Here is a 21527-nt window from a genome sequence, read left to right as displayed (position 1 = left end):
CAGTGGGTATTGCCAAGCAAGCAGCGCAAGCCAGCCGATCCCGTGAGTCTTGGTTCCCGAGACTCAAAGACACGGTGGAGGATTGCTGACTGAATCGGAGGAGTGAAGAGAGGAGCCAGCCGAGTAAACCAAAGGGGGTTTTATTGGGGGTCAGTAAAGACCTCCTTTCCACCTGGGGAATGCTCAGGCTGAGCCGTTGGGGCTCTTGTGACAGCCCATTTTATTGGTAGGTGGTACAAGGGGTGGTAAGGAAGAGGCCTGGGTGGTAACAAGGAGGTGAGGGGCAGATACAAGGACCAACCACAGGGTAAAGGGAGGGACTTTCCCTGGACCTGGCCTATCACTTGATGTGCTCCACAGAACTTTCTAGTCCCGAGGCAGGGCCCCGGAGTGACAGGCAGGCTCCAAGGAGGGAGGGGAAAGGGATTGATAGGTTACATAACAAGGGGAATTTCAGGGACAACCCGCTTAGGGATACAACAGGGGTACAAGGAATAAACCATTATACAAAGCACATTTAACGTAACATAAACATGGAACTAATATAAACCCACACCACTACATTTGTGACTGAAGAATTACTGCTGTCCTGTGATATTGCTCCAGTTACCTGCCGAATTACGGTAATTGCTTGTTACTTCTTTTCAGTTATTCTTATTGTAAACCTTGGCATCATTAGAACAAATCCATTCCAACACGACTATTGGATCAAATCTGGAAATTTGTGTCAGTTTGTTATTGTTTACAACTATTCAGCATTCTTATATGTGTGTAGTTTTCCAATTTCATGTTGAAGGGAGGGATTATCTCTTGTAATTTTCCTTTTGTACACAGGCCAAGTCATTTCTATTGGATATGGAATAAATGTAAAATCATCAAAATTAGCTTGAAACATTTTTAAAGCAGGAAATAAGTCAGACAGATTATTTAAAATACAAATTTTAAAATTCTTTCTTCTTTGTTTTGTGTGGAAGATGGATTACCTTCTCAAATCATGTCTGTGATGCCTTATGGAAATAGACGGGGGAAATTTGTACTTCAGTTGTATCCTGTGTAATTGTTCCTTAATGACTTAGAATAATTATCCATAATATGTGTTGGGGGGTTTATAAAGGTTTATATGCTCTTGCTTAGAAAGGCCACAGCCAAAGAGGGATGCAAAGGTTAAGGGATGGGAAATAATACTGGGCAAACTTGTATAGAGCTTTCTGTCTCCTGGTTAACTGTTGATTTTGTAATTTTTTTTCTGTTAATGAGCATTACTGAAACATCAGAAGGAAGACCAATACTCACAGAAAACATTAGAAAGAAAACAATGAACTTGTATTAAAAAAAATAAGAGTGGCTTTTCTGTTTATTCCTACTAGCCAGATTTTGCTGGAAATTTTTAACATATATTTTTAGGAATATAGTAGCCATGAGCATTATTTCACTATATTCATAAAATTAAAAATTATATAAAATTCAGTGCATGCAGGATTGATAAAATAGTATGTGAAAATAGATTTTTTTCCCTTGGTAGTCTGCATATATTATTCATTCTGTCTTTCTGAGTTATTACTCAGGTATGTAGTATGCTTATGATACTCATTTAAAATGTTTTTAACAGCTGCAGATGTATACTGTCTATAACATTTGGTGGAAAATACTGCTTTAAAGTATTTTAGACACTCAAAGAAAAGCCTTTTTTGTATGCTTTACCCATAGTTTTGCTGTGGGTGGCAAAATGAGTAAAAGGACAGTGGAAACATGAAGATTCTCAATTCAGTAACAGGATTGAGGATTGTGCTTGCTTCTGTGACAGACCTTTTCTTAAATTATGTTTGCACTATACAAAGTATATTTTTTAAAGAAGCAGGATACAAGTTAACACACAACTGATAACTGGTTTTGCTTTCACATAAGATCTCTTAGCTTTGGATTTCAAAATGGACTTTTTAGAGAAATATGTATACTTTTCTCTCTCATAGATGAGAACTTGAAATGCTTAGGACAGAGGAGTGGACAGATTGATTAGCCAGGGCCAGGGAACTGAACTCAAATGTCTCTTTAGTGCCTTCTTTAAACCTCCAGATGGAAATGAGTCATTAGCGGTGAGACACTTCCTCCTTTTGCTTTTAATAGATCTCTGTTGCTTGCGGAGCTTGAGAAGGAAGAGAAAGAAAAGGACTGGTATTATGCGCAGCTTCAGAACTTGACTAAAAGGATTGATAGTCTCCCCCTAACTGAAAATGTAAGTACCTTCTGAGTGCTTCATGAGGTGTCTACTGCTACATTCTCTGTTCAGATGCAGGGTGTATTTTATTAATTTGGTGGCATTCTCTACTATCACTTTAGTAGAGAATTTTACTTCATTTTTTTTTCATTCACTATGTAATGATAACTTAGTCTAAATAATAAATTTTTCACGTAGAATTTTACATATCAGATTTCATGCATATCAATGTAAATATCAGTGAAATCAGAGGAGCATTGAGAAGCCATTATGACAAATTAATTGCATGTCAGTACACTTCCTTAACTCTGTTCCCCCAGTTCTTTTTTTTGGTGGATTTTCTAGTTTTTGAGACTAATATTAGCATCAGACAATGTACACAAAAGCTGTTTTTTCATAACAATCAGTAAGGTGATTCTGTAGCCTATGCAGGTATTGCTGTAAGCTTTTACCTTGTCACCTCCAAACTATTTATAGTCAAGTCACCATTATTTGGGATAATAAAAATGTCTCATATCCCACATAATTCAGGATTTCCTGTTAGATGTCAGCAACATGGATGTATTTGCAGTGAATTCCTTCATGCATAGAGTTGGGAAGGTGTGGTTGAAAGAGTCACACCTGATGAAGGATCAGTCAGCCTTCTGGAAATGGAAACAGACAACAGAAACACTTCTTCAGTGGGCAGAAGTAATACTGAGTCATAGCCGATCTTAGCGCAGAGCACCAGAACCAAGGGAGAAGGCCTGAAAATTACTTTGGAGGAAGATTTGGAGGAAGTGCAATCCTTTCTCAAAGCACTGTCAGTTGTATGTGTCACTCTCTTGTAGGTTTTAAGGTTGTCTTCTCTGTTCCATAGATAAGATTCGCTTAGCTTCTCTTGGGATTAGAATGCGTTACTTAACATCTACGCTAAAGGCCTTTTGTGGCAATTTAGATCCATTACTACTTAGTCCAGGCAGAGCAAAATGACAGTCCCATTTGGTGCTTGCAGATGATTGTCTTGTTTTGACTTTCTGAAATGACCTTGGTGAAGTCTTCTGGAAGGACTGCTATTGGAGACTCACTTATTTACAGACTCAGTAATTGTCCAAAGCCAGTGAAGAGCTTTGCTCCTGCCTCGAAATTTCATTTAGTTCAAAAGTCTTCCCTTAGGCTGTATTGCTGCTCCTGGGTTTAACACTTGTGCTCTTTTTACAGGGTAGTTAGAAATAAGGTAAATACCAGCACTATGATTACCATCACTATGTGGAGTAGCTTGATACTTCTGAATATTTTTGAAAGTGCCAATTCAGGCAGCACATGTCACAGTTTCGTTGGTAGCAGCCAGATGTTCCTGTAAGGAATGATGCTTTTTCAATGCTTATTATATTTGACAAAACTCATCTGTAGTCTGCTGGTTGAACATCATTGTGTTCTTGTTTTTCATAACACAGTCATGTTTTAAGAATGTATTACTATGTTTTGTCTGTTTATGAAATTTGTTGTAGAAAAGTAATTGTTCTGCTTTTTGTTCTGAGAAACACATTGCTTACATAAATGTTATTTGCTAAAAACAAATTTTCTGTACTCTGGTTTCAGTTCTCCTTGCAAACCGATATGACCAGAAGGCAGCTGGAATACGAGGCCAGGCAAATTAGAGCTGCAATGGAAGAGCAACTGGGCACTTGTCAGGACATGGAGAAGCGAGCACAGGTAGAGTTGTCTCTCACTGTTAGAAGTAAGGGAAAAGATTTTCGTTTTCCTGCATATTTATTAAATTACTGGTAATTGTATCTTTAAGCTGTGTGTAGACACCTGCATATTTATTAAATTATTGGTAATTGTATCTTTAAACTGTGTGTAGACACAGCACTTAGTTAGCTCTTTGAAAGAAAAAATAGGAATCAGGATGCAGGGAAATAATTGCTTGGCAAAACGTACCCTCATCTGCCTCTTGTAAGTAAGCCTTTTTTTTCAGCAGATGCAAACAATTTATTCAAGAGAAAATACTTTTAAATTATAATTTCCTTACAATTTTCTACCATTTTAGCTTTAGAAAAGCCAATGTATTTGCAATTGTTTTATTTTGCATATTTTTTGTGGGGTTTCTTCATGCTTGTAAGTTTAGAATAAAATCCAGCTACTGTTCTTAACTTTCCTTGATCAGAAAAGATTTATCAGGGGATAAGCTTTTCAAACAAGGTATTCAGGTAAAATGTAATTGACATACATATCTGGAAGTTGTTTGCTCTCACCAAGAGTTGTTTTGCATTCTTGATGAGGATATGTACATATCTAATCTTATGGCACACCCATTTGGAAGTATAAATTAGAATGTAATAATGTGCAAATCATAAATAATCATTTGATTGCTGGTTATAAAAAATAATCCCCTGTAGTAGGAAAGCAAAAATTTGAATTATTTATTTCCATTTATTTCTAGATGTATTAAATAACCAACTGAGTAAGATCTGGGGTTTTATGGTGAATGTGGCAATAATCAGTATTTTTAATACAAAGTCTTTTTAGGCTCTGTCTTCCTCACTAGGTTGACTCAACACAAGATTTTACTACATGAGAAACATTTCTAATTTGGTTTTACATTTAAGTTAAAGCAGCTGTTCTGATTACAAGGGGTAGTTAGAATAGCTGCTTTAAACTTTAAAGTGAGTAATCTAGTAAGACTTTTCAGAAAATTCCTACAGTTAAAAGTACTTGGCCAAAAAGATACCCTGCAGCTCTCAAGTTATGTGTGCAGGGATTTGTCTGTGCTGATGTTCTCAGACCCAAATTCAGTCTGCTTGGAGAGTCACTGGTCCTGATCTGGAAGCTGTAGGGCTGTTACTGAGGTTTATCAGAAGGGCTGATGCCCTCCACAGATTCAGCTTGTGTCAACCTGTCCCAAGAGAAGGTCCAGCACAGCAAAACTCCTGGGAAAGTTCTGCTGCTGTTACAGGAACATAAACCCTCTCCTTCTGAATTATTATAATTTTTATAATTTAAGGGGCTCTCAGGCAAAGATATGGGAATAGAAATAACAGGTTTTTACTAGGAAAATTTAAATAAAAATGTAGTAAAAAAACTGAAACAAACAGATGTGGTTCTGTTGAAGCGCAGAGATCATCCCGTAGAAGGGGGTAGTCTTCCTCTGAAGGTGCAGTGGTGGTGAGGTGGGTCCAGTCTTCCTCTGGGAATCCAGTGGAAAACAGGCTGCCTTGGTGTTCTGACTCTCAGATTATATCCAGATAGGAATTCTTGGCATGTGAGATGTGAGCATCTCACAATGGGATGATATAATTTTATCAGTCATGCAGTGAGACTCACTGGCCCATTACCAGAAGATATCTCCCTGGGCAGAGGATGGGTCATGGAAGAATTAAAGAACATTGCCCCACCTGATTTTAACAGATGGTAATAGAATACATACTTTTGGTTACATCTTGCACTACAATTTAAGACATGTGAATTGAGCTAAATAGGCAGGCTAAGCTGCTTGGCAGCATTCTAAATAAACTTAGGCAGGGATCAAAAGAAATTATTCTTACATAAAACTTGGCTGTAGTTACTTTACTGTATGAAAATAATCAAGCTGACCCTGAATTTGCTTCTTCCCTGATTGTTGAGGAGTTTTAAATTTGGTGGGGAGAAGAGTGCTGCCAAGATGATTTTGAAACATCCTATGGGTTCCTGAAATAATGTTTGGCATGGGGTTTGTCAAAGCTGTTTCACTCTCTCTCTGTATCTATGTAACACATATTTGCAGAAATTACAGTTCCTATTGTGATTATGTAAAAATTACTGAATACAAAGTAACTACTTCTGCATGTGCTTCTTGTGAATTTAATTGGTAATTCCCTTTAGTTTCATTCTGCCAAGGACCTTCTGCCAAGGCCAAAAATGTATAGAAGCTCATTGATGTACAAATACATAAGAGTGGTTCCTGCATTATTTCATTGTCATGTTTAAATATTCAAAATTAAACATTTGTATCTGGCAAGGATATTCAACTTAGTAATTTTAACATTTTCTTTTTGCTCAGTATTTTCTATACACCCAAACTGATTGGGATATACAGTACTATGCAAAATGTAGGCTGAAGGGGGGGAACATTTCAGCCACATAAAGGCTGGCATTGCAGACATCTCTAAATTAAGAGTCCCAGAGATTATTCTCTGAGAGAGCTGGTAACCTGTAGTTGCCTAAGTAGTCGTTGCACTTTTCTGTAGGTGCCCTGTCTTGTGGCCTTGAAACAATGGCTTTCTCCCATTCTTTGTCTGGCACAATTAGGCCTTGTTTCCTTCTGAAGTGACTTAACTCACAGCAACTCACTGTTGAAGATAGTTGACAAGCATGTGCCCAGTAGTTGTTCAGAAAGATAGATAAGAAGCCTCTTGGCAATTTATTTCAGCTACCCTAATTATTTATACTAACTTGTAAACTTGTAACTATTCTCTGAAGTTGGTAATTTCACACAATAGTGCTTACTTTAAAAAAGAAAGAGCTATTCTTAGGTATGCTTTATTTTTTACTGTTCAAAGATTGTAGCCCATATATTTAGTAATAAGTAGAAGAAAACTTAATTACTATAAGATATATTAAAAATACCTCAATTCTAAGACTGAATTCATATTCACATAGAATTTATTTTTCCTTCAAGTCAGAACAAAAAGGATCTAATTTTTTTGAGGTTAAGAGTGCCTTAAAATCTTACATGAATTTACCATTCTTATAAGAATTTATCCCAAGATTTGTAACAGTTTGCTAAAACAGCAGAGCACTAAAGATACAAGAAATTTTAGATCCTATAGTTTTACACAGATAAACATTTCAGCACTGTTTTATTTATACAGTGGTCTTGTATGTACATCAAGCCAGTAATGCATTTGTCTATTGTATATGTTTGTTTTGGAAAAAAACCCAGCCAAACAAAAAAGGCAGACATCATTTTTTAAAGCAAAATGTTATTCCTTACTTTTACTTTCTATATACTTTCTATGTGTATGATTATTTTTCTGTCACTGTGATTATGAAGTGACAATTTTATTTTTGTTTTGTTAGACACCTTACTGGGGCAGTGAAAGCCAAATAATATGTAAATTCAAATTTAAAGTTATTTATACAACTACTTTACGTTAATAAAAGTTACAAGTAAATATAACAGTAAATGGGAACGTAGTACGGACAAATAGAAATCAAAGGTAATTATTTCTCAGATAGATTCTAAAGTTAAAAACATTGTTGTTGCTTGTTCCATTGTGTATCTCAGACTTTTGCCCATTTGCCATTAGGCTCTACCCCTTTGTGGCAAGAAATGCATTTCTTTTTTTCTGCTTCTACAGTGTTTGGCATACAATATGCTCCTGGTTAGTGGAACTCCCCACTTTCCCTGTAATAGAAAAAAATTGATTAGAAGAACGATCTGATGCTTAAATCTCTGAACTAAAATTTGAAAAGGCATGTAGAATTCCTATTACTTTGAAGGACTCAGTCAGTAATACTTGGCAAATCATGCAGTATTTAATTGTTTTCATCTGCACAAATTTTTTTCCCGCATTTAGGTGCATGTATAAAGATACTCAGATTTTCTTGATGCCCTTTATTGGATACATTGCTAGTTACACAGAAAGAAACTCAATTTATGTGAAATTTTGGGGAGACCTGCATCTTTTGAATGCTTAAAGGGGACCTGTAAGAAACTTCTTATCAGGGAGTTGTGATAGGAGAAGAGGTAATAGCTTTAAATTCATGGAGAATTGAGTCAGATTAGGTACAAGATAGAAATGTTCTACCTTGGGAGTGGTGGAACACTGGGAGAGGTTGCCAAGAGGCAGCAGGGGCTCCATCTCTGGAAACATTCAAGGTCAGACAGGGCTTTCAGCAACCTGATTTACTTGAAGATGTTCCTGACTTTAGCAGGGAGTTTGGAATAGATGACCTTCCATGGTCCCTTCCAACCTGGACTGTTCTATAATTCTATAAAATTTAAATCATTCTTAATGACAGTGAGACATATTTTGTCAGTCATGCATCATGTCACCAGTGCATAGATATTCCCAGAAATATTTTTTATTACCTTTCTAATATTTAAAAACTTCTTGAACCATGAGCAAAGGATGGGATAAATTATCTATTTGCCTCTGTAGTGAAGCTTTTATGTGTTTTCCAATATTTTGCTTTACAAAATCAAATCAAATTTATAGTTTAAAGTTGTAGCTTTCCAACTCCACTAAATGTTGATGCTTATGGTGCTTTTCCCACAAGTGTTTCTGATGGGTGTTTCAGTAATTCATATTTGGTGGTTATGTTTTTGTTTGTATTTCCAAATTTTCTAGATAGGATTGTATTTCTATTTCTTGTGCATCTTCTGGCATTAGCACCTTTTGAAAGTTCACCTTATTTCCATTTTTAGATTATAAATGTGTCAACTAAGGTTAGTTATAATGCTGATCTTTACGGTGTCCACTATATTGCTTTTTTAGTATAGCACTGTAAATGTTAATCAAGTAAAGGCATCAGAACTTTTTTGAACCATATGTCCATTTTATTAATCTATCTATGGCACAAAAAAAACCCCAAACTATTTAATCAATTTGGTCTTCTGCCCACATTTAAAGTCCAATAATGTGAATTTATTAAATTATCAAGCTTGTGCACTTACTGTTTCACAGACTGATAATGCATCCTGTGCTTCACTGTACAATTTGGAGTACATGTATCCTGTTACATTTGGAGTCTCTTAACATTCCCTTTTCTAACCACAGAATGATTGCTGTGGGAAATGAGTATCAATATGCCTGAATATCTCAGAGGTTGGGCATTAGCAAAATTCCCAAATCAATACAGCAACTGAATATAATAGAAATCTGTCAGAGTCTCATACCTTCAAAGACACTCCGCAAATAAAAGTATGTCTCAGATCTATGTAATGCAAGTAAAAATCATACATTTGAGATAAAAGTGAAATAATTTGCTAAAGATCAGCATGAAATATCAGTTTCAGAAACAGGAATATTGTGCAAGTTAAGGGGACCATTTTTAATACCTAAATGTGTGCTGTCTGATGACCTGTTACATCCAAATGAGTATTCAATATTATTTAAACTCCAGCTACTCATGTTTTGAATGCTTGCAATCATTCCTTTCATTATGAAGAACACTTGAATTACTGCATGTAGTACCTGCTGCATGTACCTATAAACCTAAAAGGTTTGTTTTGTAGTCAGTATTTGCCAAGAACTCTTCCTGTATAAATATCAGTCTGTATAGTAAGTAAAATGAGATCTGAACAAAATCAAATGGGAAAATCTATTCATTTCAGGCAAGGGTGGCCAGAATTCAACAAATAGAGAAGGACATTCTTCGTATACGACAGCTCCTGCAAACACAAGCAGCTGAAACAGAGGTTAGTGAGCAATAACTTGCCTTTTTTTATTATGGTATGTATATTTTCTCTAAAAAACCTAAAATATTTGACTAAAGTGGTAGGCAGGATTACTCCTATCATCTCTCAGGTAGTCAGTATTCTTACACTGTTACTTACCATATTTCTAATGAACTGAGGTTGGAGTACTTGGATTACTCCTCATATTACTATGGAGTTTCAATCAATAATCATATATAAGTTTAAAGTTTAGCTTGAAATTTCAATAAAAATATCAATGTACACTGTGCTTATAGAGGCTGAGTCCGGATTTTAAAAATAATTAAAACAATCAGTTGTACAAGCCTTTCTAATTATGAATCTCTGATAAGCACGTTCATGGTTTGTTTGTCTTTTGAAAGAGGTAAGATGTAAAAAAAGGATGAATAGAGCTTCTGTCAGACTTCATTATAGAAGCCTGGTATGTTTTTAGTGTGTAAGTACAGGGTTCTATATTAACAAATGGAGGCTCTTTCCTGTAAATTACAAAGTCCATAGCAGTAATTTGCCATTAGCAAAAACTGCTCTCATGGAAATTCACTTAGAATGTCAACTCCATTTCTTGTACTGATAAATTAAATTGTGTGTTTGACATGAATATTTTATGACTTATCTTCACCCAAAATAACTACAGGAAAAGCTCGAAGCATTATTTGCATCACTAAATTATGTATATTTCCCAATTCTGTATAATATTGGTTTTGTAGTTCCAGGATTTGGGAGGAAATCAATTCTTGTAAGTGATGCAGACCATAGTGTGTGAAATTAAAGTTGCCTGGTCTATTGACATGAGTCAGTCCACGTGTTTCTAGATATTGCCAAGATCTCCCTGAGCCTTCTCTTTCTCCACCTGAAGAGTCTCAGTTCTCTCAGCTTCTCTGTGTAGGAGAGGTGCTCAGGACCCTTAAGGGCTGTTGTAGCCCGCGCAGGACTTGTTTCAGTGAATTAATTGTAAATCCAGCTTTATTGTGCTGGGCAAGCCTCAACAGGACTTTGGATACTGAGTGGAGAGGAAGAGCCACCTCCCTTGCCCTGCTGGCAATATGTCCCTCACTGCAGCACAGGGCACTGTTGGACATTTTGCCACGAGGCCTTTGAAAGGATGGCCCACCAGGACCTCCAGGTGCTTCCCAGCTGGATGGCTCCAGCCTGTGCTGGTGCCTGGGGTTATTGCCTCACAGGTGCAGGACTTTGCACTCCCTTCCTTGAACAGCTTGAGCCTCCCCTCAGCCCATTCCTCCCACCCACCCTCTGGAAAGGCAGCTGAACTCTTGTGCTGTATCAGCTTCTTCAACTTGGGGAGGGTGCACTGTGTTGGACATGCAGCTGTTGGACACTATTGGTCTCAGTTTTAACTCTGGCTTGCCTCCAGCTGTACTTTGTGCTCCTGATTGCAACCCCCTGATTCCCAGCTATTCCAGCAGTTTTCAGTCCATATCTCTCTACCCTCACCTCCTGCTTGCTCCATGAGCACCGATGCAGGGACGTGCCAGAGAGCAGCACCTGGCCATGCCCATTGCCCGGCAGAGGCTTGGGAGCTTTCCCAGCAAGGCAGTTCTGTTGCACCTTGTTCTTCCTTGCATGCCTGTGCCCAAGGACATTCCTCCTATCTCAGCTGTGTGCATTGCCCTTGTGTTCCCACCAGCTAGGGCTCCTGCCTTGCCAGCCCTACCCTTCGTCCCCTGTCATTTCTGGTGTAAAGCCTGGTTGACCAGCCTCTGAACCGATACATTTGCCCCATATAATCAGATAGATCCTATCCCCAGAGTGTTTATCTTTTACTCTGGTAGAAAAAAAAATTATAGCTTAAAGTTGTAGCTTTCCAACTCCACTAAATGTTGATGCTTATGGTGCTTTTCCCACAAGTGTTTTTGATGTGTGTTTCAGTAATTCACTAGTCTTTGTAGTGTGTTTTAGTAATTTCTAAGTGTTGACCTCATCTCCTACAGAGAACATGTAGATCTAATTCTGAAATTGTCTGGTGGTGCAGTCACACTGAAAAGTCCATATAATCGAGAAATACAAACATGAGACATATTTTATATTTTTATCCTGTGCCTCATACTCTTACCGAACAAGTGTATTTCTTTAAGAAGTCTATGCAGCAGTCGGAAAATGCTGGAAATTTTTTTTAACGTTAGCACAATAGTGTTTTATCCCTATACTTGTGGTTAATGTTTAGTTATGTACCATACAGTGCTTCGTACAAATGCCAGAGTTTAGCCTGGAGTTGTGTTAACTCCCTACATCTGTGACTAATAAGCTGTGTTCCAACTAATGCTTCCTCATTTACTTACATCAGTAATTAATATGTACTAGCTGGTATCTTAGTTTTGAGAAAAAGGATTGTGTGTGACAGCAAAGAATGATAAAAGAAGTACATTATGGCCTGATCACATATTTGAGATACTCTCAAGGAGAAAAGATTCATCAGAAGATCTGAACCATATCCAGATAAGTCCATGGAAATAATTAATGCGTGTATTCAGGAAATGTGATGAATATGTATTTGTTTCAGGAATATAGCCTGGTCTGTTAGTCTGTTCCTGATCATGCTTTGAGGAGAATTCCCCATGTGTTCAGCACTGGTAATAAAGAAATGTTGGCTTTCTAACCTGGTAAATTTGTTGGAGAGTTTATTTCCTGGTTTTTCATGCCAATAACCAAATTGAATGTGCTCCTTATGTTATAAAGGTCTGGTAACCACAATAATAAATATCACACCTTGTCTGCTGATACACTAGACCCTGGAGAGATGCCAGTCACTGTGGAATTCAAGTGCAGTGTATCTTGACGAGTAAGACTAAATATAACACTGCAAATATAAAAGCAGCTTTTGGAAATCAATGAACAGAGAAAATTCTCACATGTATTGTATCATATTTTTAAGATTTGACAAATTGCTAAATATCATGAATGATTCTAGAAAAGATTGAAGTCATTTGCCTGCAAGTGGTGGTATCTTTATCCATTGTAGGGTTAGACCTGTCCAAAAAGAATTTATGATTGTTGGATACAATAGGAAACTATTCTAAAGGAAAAGAAATTTTTAGCAGTAGTAGTACAGGCCATTCTTTCATAATATCTGTAATTTGAAATATGTGAAGTACTTCCATTATGCAGTGTTGCTGTAGATAAAATGTGGAGCATTTTTTTCTTCCTGAGATTATGCTTACCAGGTTTTAAATGGTGATAGACAGGAGTATTCTCAAGGATTTGACTCACAAGACTTTCTTTTGTCTTTGAATCAACTGTAGCAAAATTATTTCTTATAGTTTATTAGTTTCATTTGTTGCATTTTCCATTTTCTTATATATGCCTTACTTATACATGTATGTATATATTGCATTTAATATAATGAATATGTAAGTGTCTGCTTTGGCAACTCAGGTATGGACAAAGTATAAGGTTAAATTATTTGTAATTGGCTTTCTTAGCAGAAAAAGTCAAGATCTACTGTGCTAGCTAGAGTTTATTATTTTCTGCTAATAAATACATGGAAATTAATAATTGATAATGATAGTGCTTGCTGACTTCAGAAGCACTTAAAAAATTGTGGCAAATGCCATGGAAGGAGCAGGTCCATGTCCTTGTAATTGGCACATGCAGTCTCCCGCAATTTTGCTGCAAAAGCAAACAAGTGAACTCTATCAAACTGACTTTCACAGTGTGTTGCCAAAATTCAGCAATGACAGTGGTTACAGACCCAGCTTAGGCCTCCTCAAAAGCAGTACCTCAAAACAGGTTGTGCAGTTTAACCCTGAGTTACTCAGGAGACCCAAGTACCATTCTCTGGTAGTTGTGCCTCACGTAGGGCTTACAGAGCCTGCTGCTGTTCACATTTTCTGGTTCTTTGCTGTAGTGGTTGGTAGGTCCTGTATTGTGTTGAAAAGCACCATGAAGAGGGACATACTTTCCATGGTTATATTGCCTTTCTAACCATTAATCTGCAGTCTGTCAGATGAATATGAATTTGTTTACAGTAATACTGTATCTATTAAAATAACATTATCCATGTGCATGGATATGTGCTACTTTCATATCTAATAAATAAATATGTGTAATCACGTATATATAAAATACACATTTTTATAAATACTCGGTTTTTAACTAATAACCTGCTTTCTGCTGCCTGTGTTGTTATTAACTCCTTTGTGCCAGTCTGCATAAAGAGGACAGCTCACTTCAAATTAATTCAGTGACCAAAGTGGTAGAGAGTCTTCACAGACTTGATGTGGGAGAACTTGCAGATTTGATGTTGAAGTCCAGCTGATTAACTCATGCAACAGTAAAGCGTTTGCCTGCTGAGAGCACATTCTGCATTTCAAATTAGATGAATCCTGCTAGTAACTGTTAAAAACTGCCTTGCAAATTAATTTGTGTATTGACTACTTTTTGTATTGGCATATTCCTGAGAGTGCCTAGAGGGAATGGGAAGGCATTTCATTCATAAATAGCATGTAGCAAACAAACGTATAGGAGCAGAGAGTGAAGGAGAGGAGAAACTTTTCTTGTTAGGGAATGAAATATCTCTGTGTCTGTGCTCTGGATGCAGCAGAACTATTTAATAGATACACCCCATTTTCACCACCTTGCCCCAACTGCCAGAGTGTTCTTGGAAGGGGAGTATTATGCCCCCTCAGGTAACCCAGTGGATCAGAGCCCTGCTAATGAACCATTCAGATTTTTACTCCTAGGTGTGTTCAGTACTGCTTTCTTCGTGGGATTCAAAAAGTCATTTAGTGACTGGAAAATTATGTCTTCAATTACACTGGAGGCTTAGATGTAAATTTTGTCAAACTCATAATTACATGTTATTCAACACTGAATGTATTAGGAGGCAGGAATTCAGCATTATACTGAATTCACCTCATGTACAGCAAGGCCTGATCTTGATTGTGTGCCCCACTCTTCTACTGGGAATCAAAGTTTCTTCAGTTAGTGTATGAGTATCAATAGCGGTTTCATTTCATACAGTGACAAGGTGAAAATTTGAGATCAGATTTTAAATAGTAGTAACACTGTATGTCCTAAAATTCTTTGAGATTTGCTTTGTGGCTTACTCATTTTCCATAAATGAAATACAGTGTCAAGGAATTTGTTACCAATAGTTGTTTCCAGTTTTCTCATATTACTAGTTTGTGTAATACCCTGCATTTTTGACATATCTTATTCCTTTAGTTAAACTATATTTACACTTAAGTTTATGCCTGAATTATCACTTCACATGCTGGTTACTGGTTTCTAAAATTCTGCTCCATGTTAAGTGAGATTCTTCTGTCTTAGATGAGCAAAACAGAGATATTTTTGCCAGTGATACTGTATGAATTTAATCACGCAGAGTATCCAAAGATGTTTCAGGATGTGTACATTGAAGAGAGGTATTGTTAAAAGTCAGAGATAAATATCCTTAAAGCAATATGAGGCAGTTTGTGCTATCGTAGGTCTGCAGCTCAAGAACATTGCTGAGCCACATAGAAACTGCATGACATACACCATATGTGGCTAAACAAATTAATTAAGATCGTGTTGTCTGTTAGGTAATAGCCTCTCAGTCTATGAAATGAAGCTTGGCAACAAAAAAATAATACTTAAAAATAATCTTGCTTTCAGGTTCAGACTTTAGCTATTTCCATGGAATTTTCATGTCTTTCTGAAAATCTGAAATGTTTTAAACACATTAGTAGATGATATTTGATACCTCACATATTTTGTAACTGCTCATACAAATGCCTATCAGTGGTAGGGAGACCAGTTTTAATTTTTATGTAGGTGTATAAAAATCTGTTTTCCTAAAGGAACTGAAACCTGTCTGTATTAGCTTGCTATGTTGGTTAAATTTATTTTGACAACATTTTAGACGGATCAGTATCAGGCTATATAAATTTCTTTTCTCTTAAAGTGGTAATTCCTGCAGTGTTTGTCCTTGACATTTAGAAGGATTCTTACGGTACAGATGTCTTTCTGTTCAAGCAGAAATCATTCATCTTTGAATGTGAAGCTTAATTGAACAGTGCTGACCATGGTCCCCAGTAAAAGCAGGGATCACGTGGCCAAGCAGAGCAGACAGTTGTTTGCTCCAATTCTGTTACATTTCTGATAGGGATGTGAGTACAGCTGGTGGAAAATGGTGCTGCTGTGTGTCACAGTGGATCCTTTGTCTTGCAGGGCTGTAATCCTCAGAGGAAATGCTTCTCTTTCATCTTGCAGGTTTTTGAAGGTTGTCAGTCACGGCTGTTAATTTTTGAGGCTCAGGGTTATGAAAAGCTGAGTGCTGCTCAGTGGCTTCCTGAGGGTGCCGTATTGATGTGCTCACAGCCAAGAAAACTTGGAATGGTAAATTGTATCTCATTTCTGTTTGTAATTTTATAAACTTTTGTATTAACAGAGAGTACCTCAAAGCAAGCATGAGGCAGATTCCCATGATGCAGACAGGCAGAATGAAGGTCAAGGAGCAGCAGAAATCAGCATGCCAACCAGCAGTACTGGTCAGGTAAATGGAGTATTTTGCTTGTTTTACTATAATTAAATATTTGAGGCATATGATGCTTACATGTTGGTATTTAACTTTGTTTGCATGCCTATACATTTGAAAAATGCATGTTTTTCTTCTTTCCATCTGTATCTGGAAAATGCCATGTATTTACTGGAAGGAAGTGTTTCAATAAATTTTAATATTCAATAATGTAGGGAGTATTTTTGTTTAAAATGATTAATGAGCCTAATGGTGTGAAAGAGATAGCACGAATAACTACAGAAAATGTATTTCATTGTAGGTGAATTGTAATATAAGAAGACTTAGTAAATCATGGAAAATCGTTCACATTTTCATTTTAGAAATTACCAATTGATAAGATATTGGTGATTTTTAAAAAAATAATTAAATGACAGGTTTATCATTAATGGTTCTTTAATACTGTATTATCTAAAGGTTTGAAACTGAAATATCTATGAGTTAATTTCCTGAAAGTTGGCTGAAGGTTTATTTAAATGCTTCAAAGTAATTTTTCATTGCTTTTCCTCCTTTTCTTACTGAAATATAATAGTGGAATATTTTGAAGTATACATTAAAATCTTTACTTGTCTTTTAAACCCAATATTTATCAATGTTTATTACTTCTCTCTTTGGCTAAAAATACTTCTGTTTATTTACCATGATTATTTCCTTCATGGTTTCCATCTGTAGCTTAGACATTCCCACTAGTAATTTTTTTGTTTTTAAAACTTTACACTACAGATTTAATAGCTGAATTCATATACAAATTATTTGTGTTACTCTAGGGAAGTAGAATTATTTAAATATTTCCAAAAGTGTCTTGTAGAAGATTTATCGAAAAGAATTGTGGTTTTGGCTGAAATATTTCATTTGATTAAACATTAGGCACACACCATAATTTTGCTTTTGAAATACATTTGTTCATCATTTGGAATTAAATTCTATCATCCATATCTTATTGAGGTTCTGATTCTTAATTCTTATGTCAGCTTTATTGTTTGCGAAGAAAATAGTTCACTGCTACTTTGGGGCTTAAAGCTTAATGTATTTAAATAATTGATGCATTGTTGCATCCATCTTCAGAAAATGAATTAGGAGTTTTTCCTGGACAATGTATTTTACAGGGAAGGAGGGAAGAAGAGTTTGTCATGTCTTGGCAGATTTATGCAAATGGAAGATCCATTCATAATTCAGTTGAGGCCTTAACGTTGAGGATTTGTGCAATTTTGACTTTTGCCTTGTAAAAATGTATAAACATACATATTCCTTCCTCCTGGTGGGCGATAGAGCCACGGCACTGCATTTGTGTTAAAACAGTCATCTGGGGATTGTTTGCTTTCAGTGCAAGTCCAATTAGAGAAGGTTTAATAGATTGGGCATGTTTATTTCTGATAATGTTTATTTCTGATAAACCAGCTCCATACACTTAGAGCAATCACCATTCAGTGGAGTGAAAAAATAAAAAGTTTTCACCAATTTATTTGGTTCTACATGGTTTTGTAGTCAGTTTTAATTGAATCCAGAATTTTTCACTGTTTTAAGTGTGTCCTTTTCAGCACCATCTTTCAGCTGTCTTTTCCATTGCAGTCACTATTCTCCCACTGAAGTAAAATTTTGTTTATAGGTTTGTTTTGCAAGTTCCATAAAGGAAATTGTTGAGATGGACAATACGTCGACATTTCTTGCTAAGAAAATATGTCACAAAACAGGGAAAATTACTCAATGGGCATGGTAAACAGCAGGATAAAACAATAATTGAAGGATAGTGAAGTATAAGAGGCAGAAACAAGATGAAGTAGATAGGAACAGATTTTGAAGGAGGAGGTCCTACACAGGAAGGATCCGTGTAACATTTCGTTGACATTTCCCATTTTCTTGGATGAATGGCTGCTCACGTGACATTAGTTCCAAGTTCTTCACAAGTCTGTGAGAAATGTAGTTACTCTTCAGCTGAGCAGCCCGGCATCCCCCAAGCATGTGATGGCTCTGAAGGAATTGGTTACCTGAACTGAGGCTGATACTGTTCAGGGGAAACAATACAAAAATTTCGCTATTTCCATCTACACCATGGTGAATTTTAATATATAGTGCCCCAGAGGTAATTTTTACCTTCTTGGGTGAAACAAGATTACCAGAAGGTAATTTTTACCTTCTTGGGTGAAACAATCACACTGAGCTTAATAGCAAATAATTTTGATACATACATTGTGTTGAATCTGTAATCTTTTGAATGTAGTTTGAGGAAATATGAAGGAATTGCATGGTATAAAAATCTGGGAATTCATTCCCATATTCCTAGCACTGAACATTATTTAAATGAATAATGGAGAAAATGTAGTGTGATTTTCTTCCTAAGCTTTTAGTTTTCATTTTTTTCCCTGTAATCAGTAGAGAAAATAAGGGTTTCTTTACATAGGAAATACAGATTGGAATAAATGGTGATAATACAAATAACTCGACTTACACTCTTGTAGCATAAAATACTTGTGCTGGAACATGTATCACACCTTCTGGATTGAAATGCAAGAGTAAAATGAATATAATAAGGTTAATGTGTTTAAATATTCCAGTATAACTAGATTCTTTTCTGTCTATACAAACACTTCATTAAGTTACTCCTACTTTCAACTTACAGTCTCTTTCAACTTTGCTTTTAAGGTGTTGAACTTTATGAACTGCAAAATTCCTTTCTTTATGGAGCTCATAGAAGAAACAGACATTATTTCCAAGTGTCTTCCACGGAGTTTTCTTCAGTGTGTTACCTACTTTTACTGAAAAAAACCCCTGTCTTCATTTATTCATAGTTTGTTTGAAATCCATAGATAGTTTGAGATCCGTAGATAGTTTGAAAATGTTTTGCAAATTAGGCTAATAATTCCATTAAGAGATTCTAGCTTTTTTAGAGGATCAAGCAAAACTGGTGACTACCTCAGGAAAACAGTTATCGATACTAAGTGTTCTCGAAACAAATATATTTTTAATCTCCCAAGCAAATTAGAAGGGACTGACAGAGTGATAGTAAGGGAAACTTCACAGCTAGAAAGAAAACTACAGCAAATAAAAAAATTAAGAATATGAGTGGATAAAAAGTGGCAGAAGAAGGAAAAATATAAATACATGAAATTAAATGAAAGAGAACAAAGATGCTAATAACTGAGTCTTGCAGGTGGGAGCATCCCTAGATTCTAGGAAAATTACATCAAGTAGTGTCAACATTATTTTATAATTTTCACTAAAAAAATCTATGCAACTACTTATAATTTGCTTTTGAAATGTACAGATTCAAGTAGAGTTATGTGTTGCCCAGATCAGTCTCCTGTTACTGGTGGGTTCTTGGATACCTATTCCAATGCACTACAAAAGCTGACATAAAAATGGAGTCTGTTTTCTTCACTCTGTCAAAATTATTATTCTGTTTGTTCCAAAATACACTTCTTCTTAGTGAAAATAATAACTATAAATCCATTCAGTTGAAAATACAGTTCTATTGAGACTGAATCTTATGAAAAAGAGTTAATAAAACCAGGTTTAACAGTGACCTCTAAGTTGCGTCAGGGCAGAGAGGACCTAACAGAAACAGGTTGGCAGTTCATTGCTGTCGAGACGACTGCATCATCCAGTGCTGAAACTCAATTAGCCGATGTTGTTCTTTTGCTCAGACTTTGTTTTATATGAGTTGTTGTTTAAATCCGTAGGGTTCTGCTGCTCGAGTGGACCACGAGACAGCCAGTGTTATGAGCTGTAGTAGTAACTATTCTGTTCCTCGCAGACTGACAAGTCATCTGGGTACCAAGGTAACCGAAGATTACAAACCACAGGTCGCTAATGCTACATTTTTACTAATACAATAACCTCGTTGTTTCTGCCAATAGTACTAATATTATCTGAACAGTCTTGTCCTTACATAGTAATTTTTATTAAGTTAAAATTTTAGGATATTTTTTCAACTTTGAAAATATATGCACAGAAATCTTTTTTTTTTAACTTGTTGATCATGAGTTAAGGATTGTTACAGTAACGAACAAGCAATTCTGAAAGTTACTGGAATATCTAAAAACCTTGTTCTCAGGGTTGCTGTTCCCTGAGATTCTCCTTGGGGTTGCTGTTCCCCAAGGTAATAAGGTTTTCTCCCAAGGTTGCTGTTCCCTGCGGGTCTCCTCGGGTTTGCTGTTCCCCAAGGTAATAAGGCTTTTCATCTTCTCTTTGCCCTAAGTGTTACACACTGGAGGCGGAAACGACAAGCTGAGTCCCCTAGTGCATGTTTCCAAGGTTGTTTAGTCTTCACTATCTTAGTTCTTTCTCAGCTCTGCCAGACCTCCCTGGCAGGGTACATTATCTCAGTTCTTTCTCAGCTCTGCCAGGGCTCCCTGGCAGGGTACCTTATCTTAGTTCTTTCTCAACTCTGCAAGGTATCCCCAGCAGAGCAGGACACGTGGCGGACTGGGCGGATCAGAGAGCCCCGCACCTTATGTACAGTACCCTTGACCCAACCACCGTCCAAAACGTACTTTTTATTTACAAAATTGTACCAATGCCTACTACCTATACTAACATGTCATTTCTACTCTAAACCAATCTCTAAAATGCAACTCAGCAACAGATGGGGGATGAGAGCAAGAACAAGGAGCACAGGGGCCACTCCCCAATTCCTCCATCTTGTCTCTTCAACCCCATATACTAAAAATCCTAGATTCTACATTTACATTCTATGATAAATGAAATACTACTTATTTTGAATTCTCTCAGCTTGTGATTCTTCATACAGTGTGGGCATTCACTCCCATGGCCAGGGATCAGAGGCAGTGTCCTCCTGGGCTCTGTGTGAGGCTGGTTGACCCCTTTGTACAGATCCCAGACCCCCCTGTCCGGTCTCCAAACCCTCCAGGGTGGCCAGAGAGATGTTCTAGACTCCGACACCTTGTGATGTTGCTTTATAATCAATGATGAAAATTAACCATTTTAAGAGCACTTCTTCAAATACTTTTGCAGAATCCAAATCCATAGAACAGATACAGTTGCCAAGAAATTAAACAGACAGAAAATTATGTAACCCTCCACAGCATCTGCAGATAGAAGACTGCACTCAAAAATACATATGGAGCATAAAAAGAGAGGGGAGGAAAAGGGCAAAATGATGAGCCACTGGATCTCATACTGCCTCTGGAATCAGCAGCAGTATGGATACTGTGGGTGCTGTGCTGAACACAGTCCTCTGGGAAGCTAGATGTACTAATTTTGCATTGTGTTAATTATTTTGGGCCTTAAAACAGTGTTACAATGTTGTAATTTCAGTCCCACGCTGTATGCATATCCCACATGCATACAGCATATGTGTATCCTAAATGGAGGTGACTTAGCTGTCTGCTGGTTTTCACTCAAACTGTAGAACTCCACAAAGTTACGAACAGTGGGAA

The 21527-nt window shown here is 36.7% G+C and overlaps 1 protein-coding gene across 5 annotated transcripts in view; it reads left to right on the top strand.

The window, feature by feature from the left end:
- The window catches only part of APC (APC regulator of WNT signaling pathway), a 119622-nt gene that overhangs the window by 77029 nt on the left and 21066 nt on the right, over positions 1–21527 (top strand). For 4 of the 5 annotated variants that reach the window (XM_063423787.1, XM_063423786.1, XM_063423788.1 and 1 more), the window contains exons 5-9: positions 2125–2233; positions 3797–3910; positions 9516–9599; positions 16006–16110; positions 19809–19931. In XM_063423787.1, coding sequence (XP_063279857.1) covers positions 2125–2233; positions 3797–3910; positions 9516–9599; positions 16006–16110; positions 19809–19931 — 535 coding nt within the window. The remainder of the gene's footprint in view (positions 1–2124; positions 2234–3796; positions 3911–9515; positions 9600–16005; positions 16111–19808; positions 19932–21527) is intronic. The other variant, XM_063423789.1, reaches the window with a different exon arrangement.

This window comes from Prinia subflava, chromosome Z (genome assembly GCF_021018805.1).
Source record: "Prinia subflava isolate CZ2003 ecotype Zambia chromosome Z, Cam_Psub_1.2, whole genome shotgun sequence".
Lineage (NCBI taxonomy): Eukaryota > Metazoa > Chordata > Aves > Passeriformes > Cisticolidae > Prinia > Prinia subflava.
This window is presented reverse-complemented; position numbering and strand designations above follow the sequence as displayed.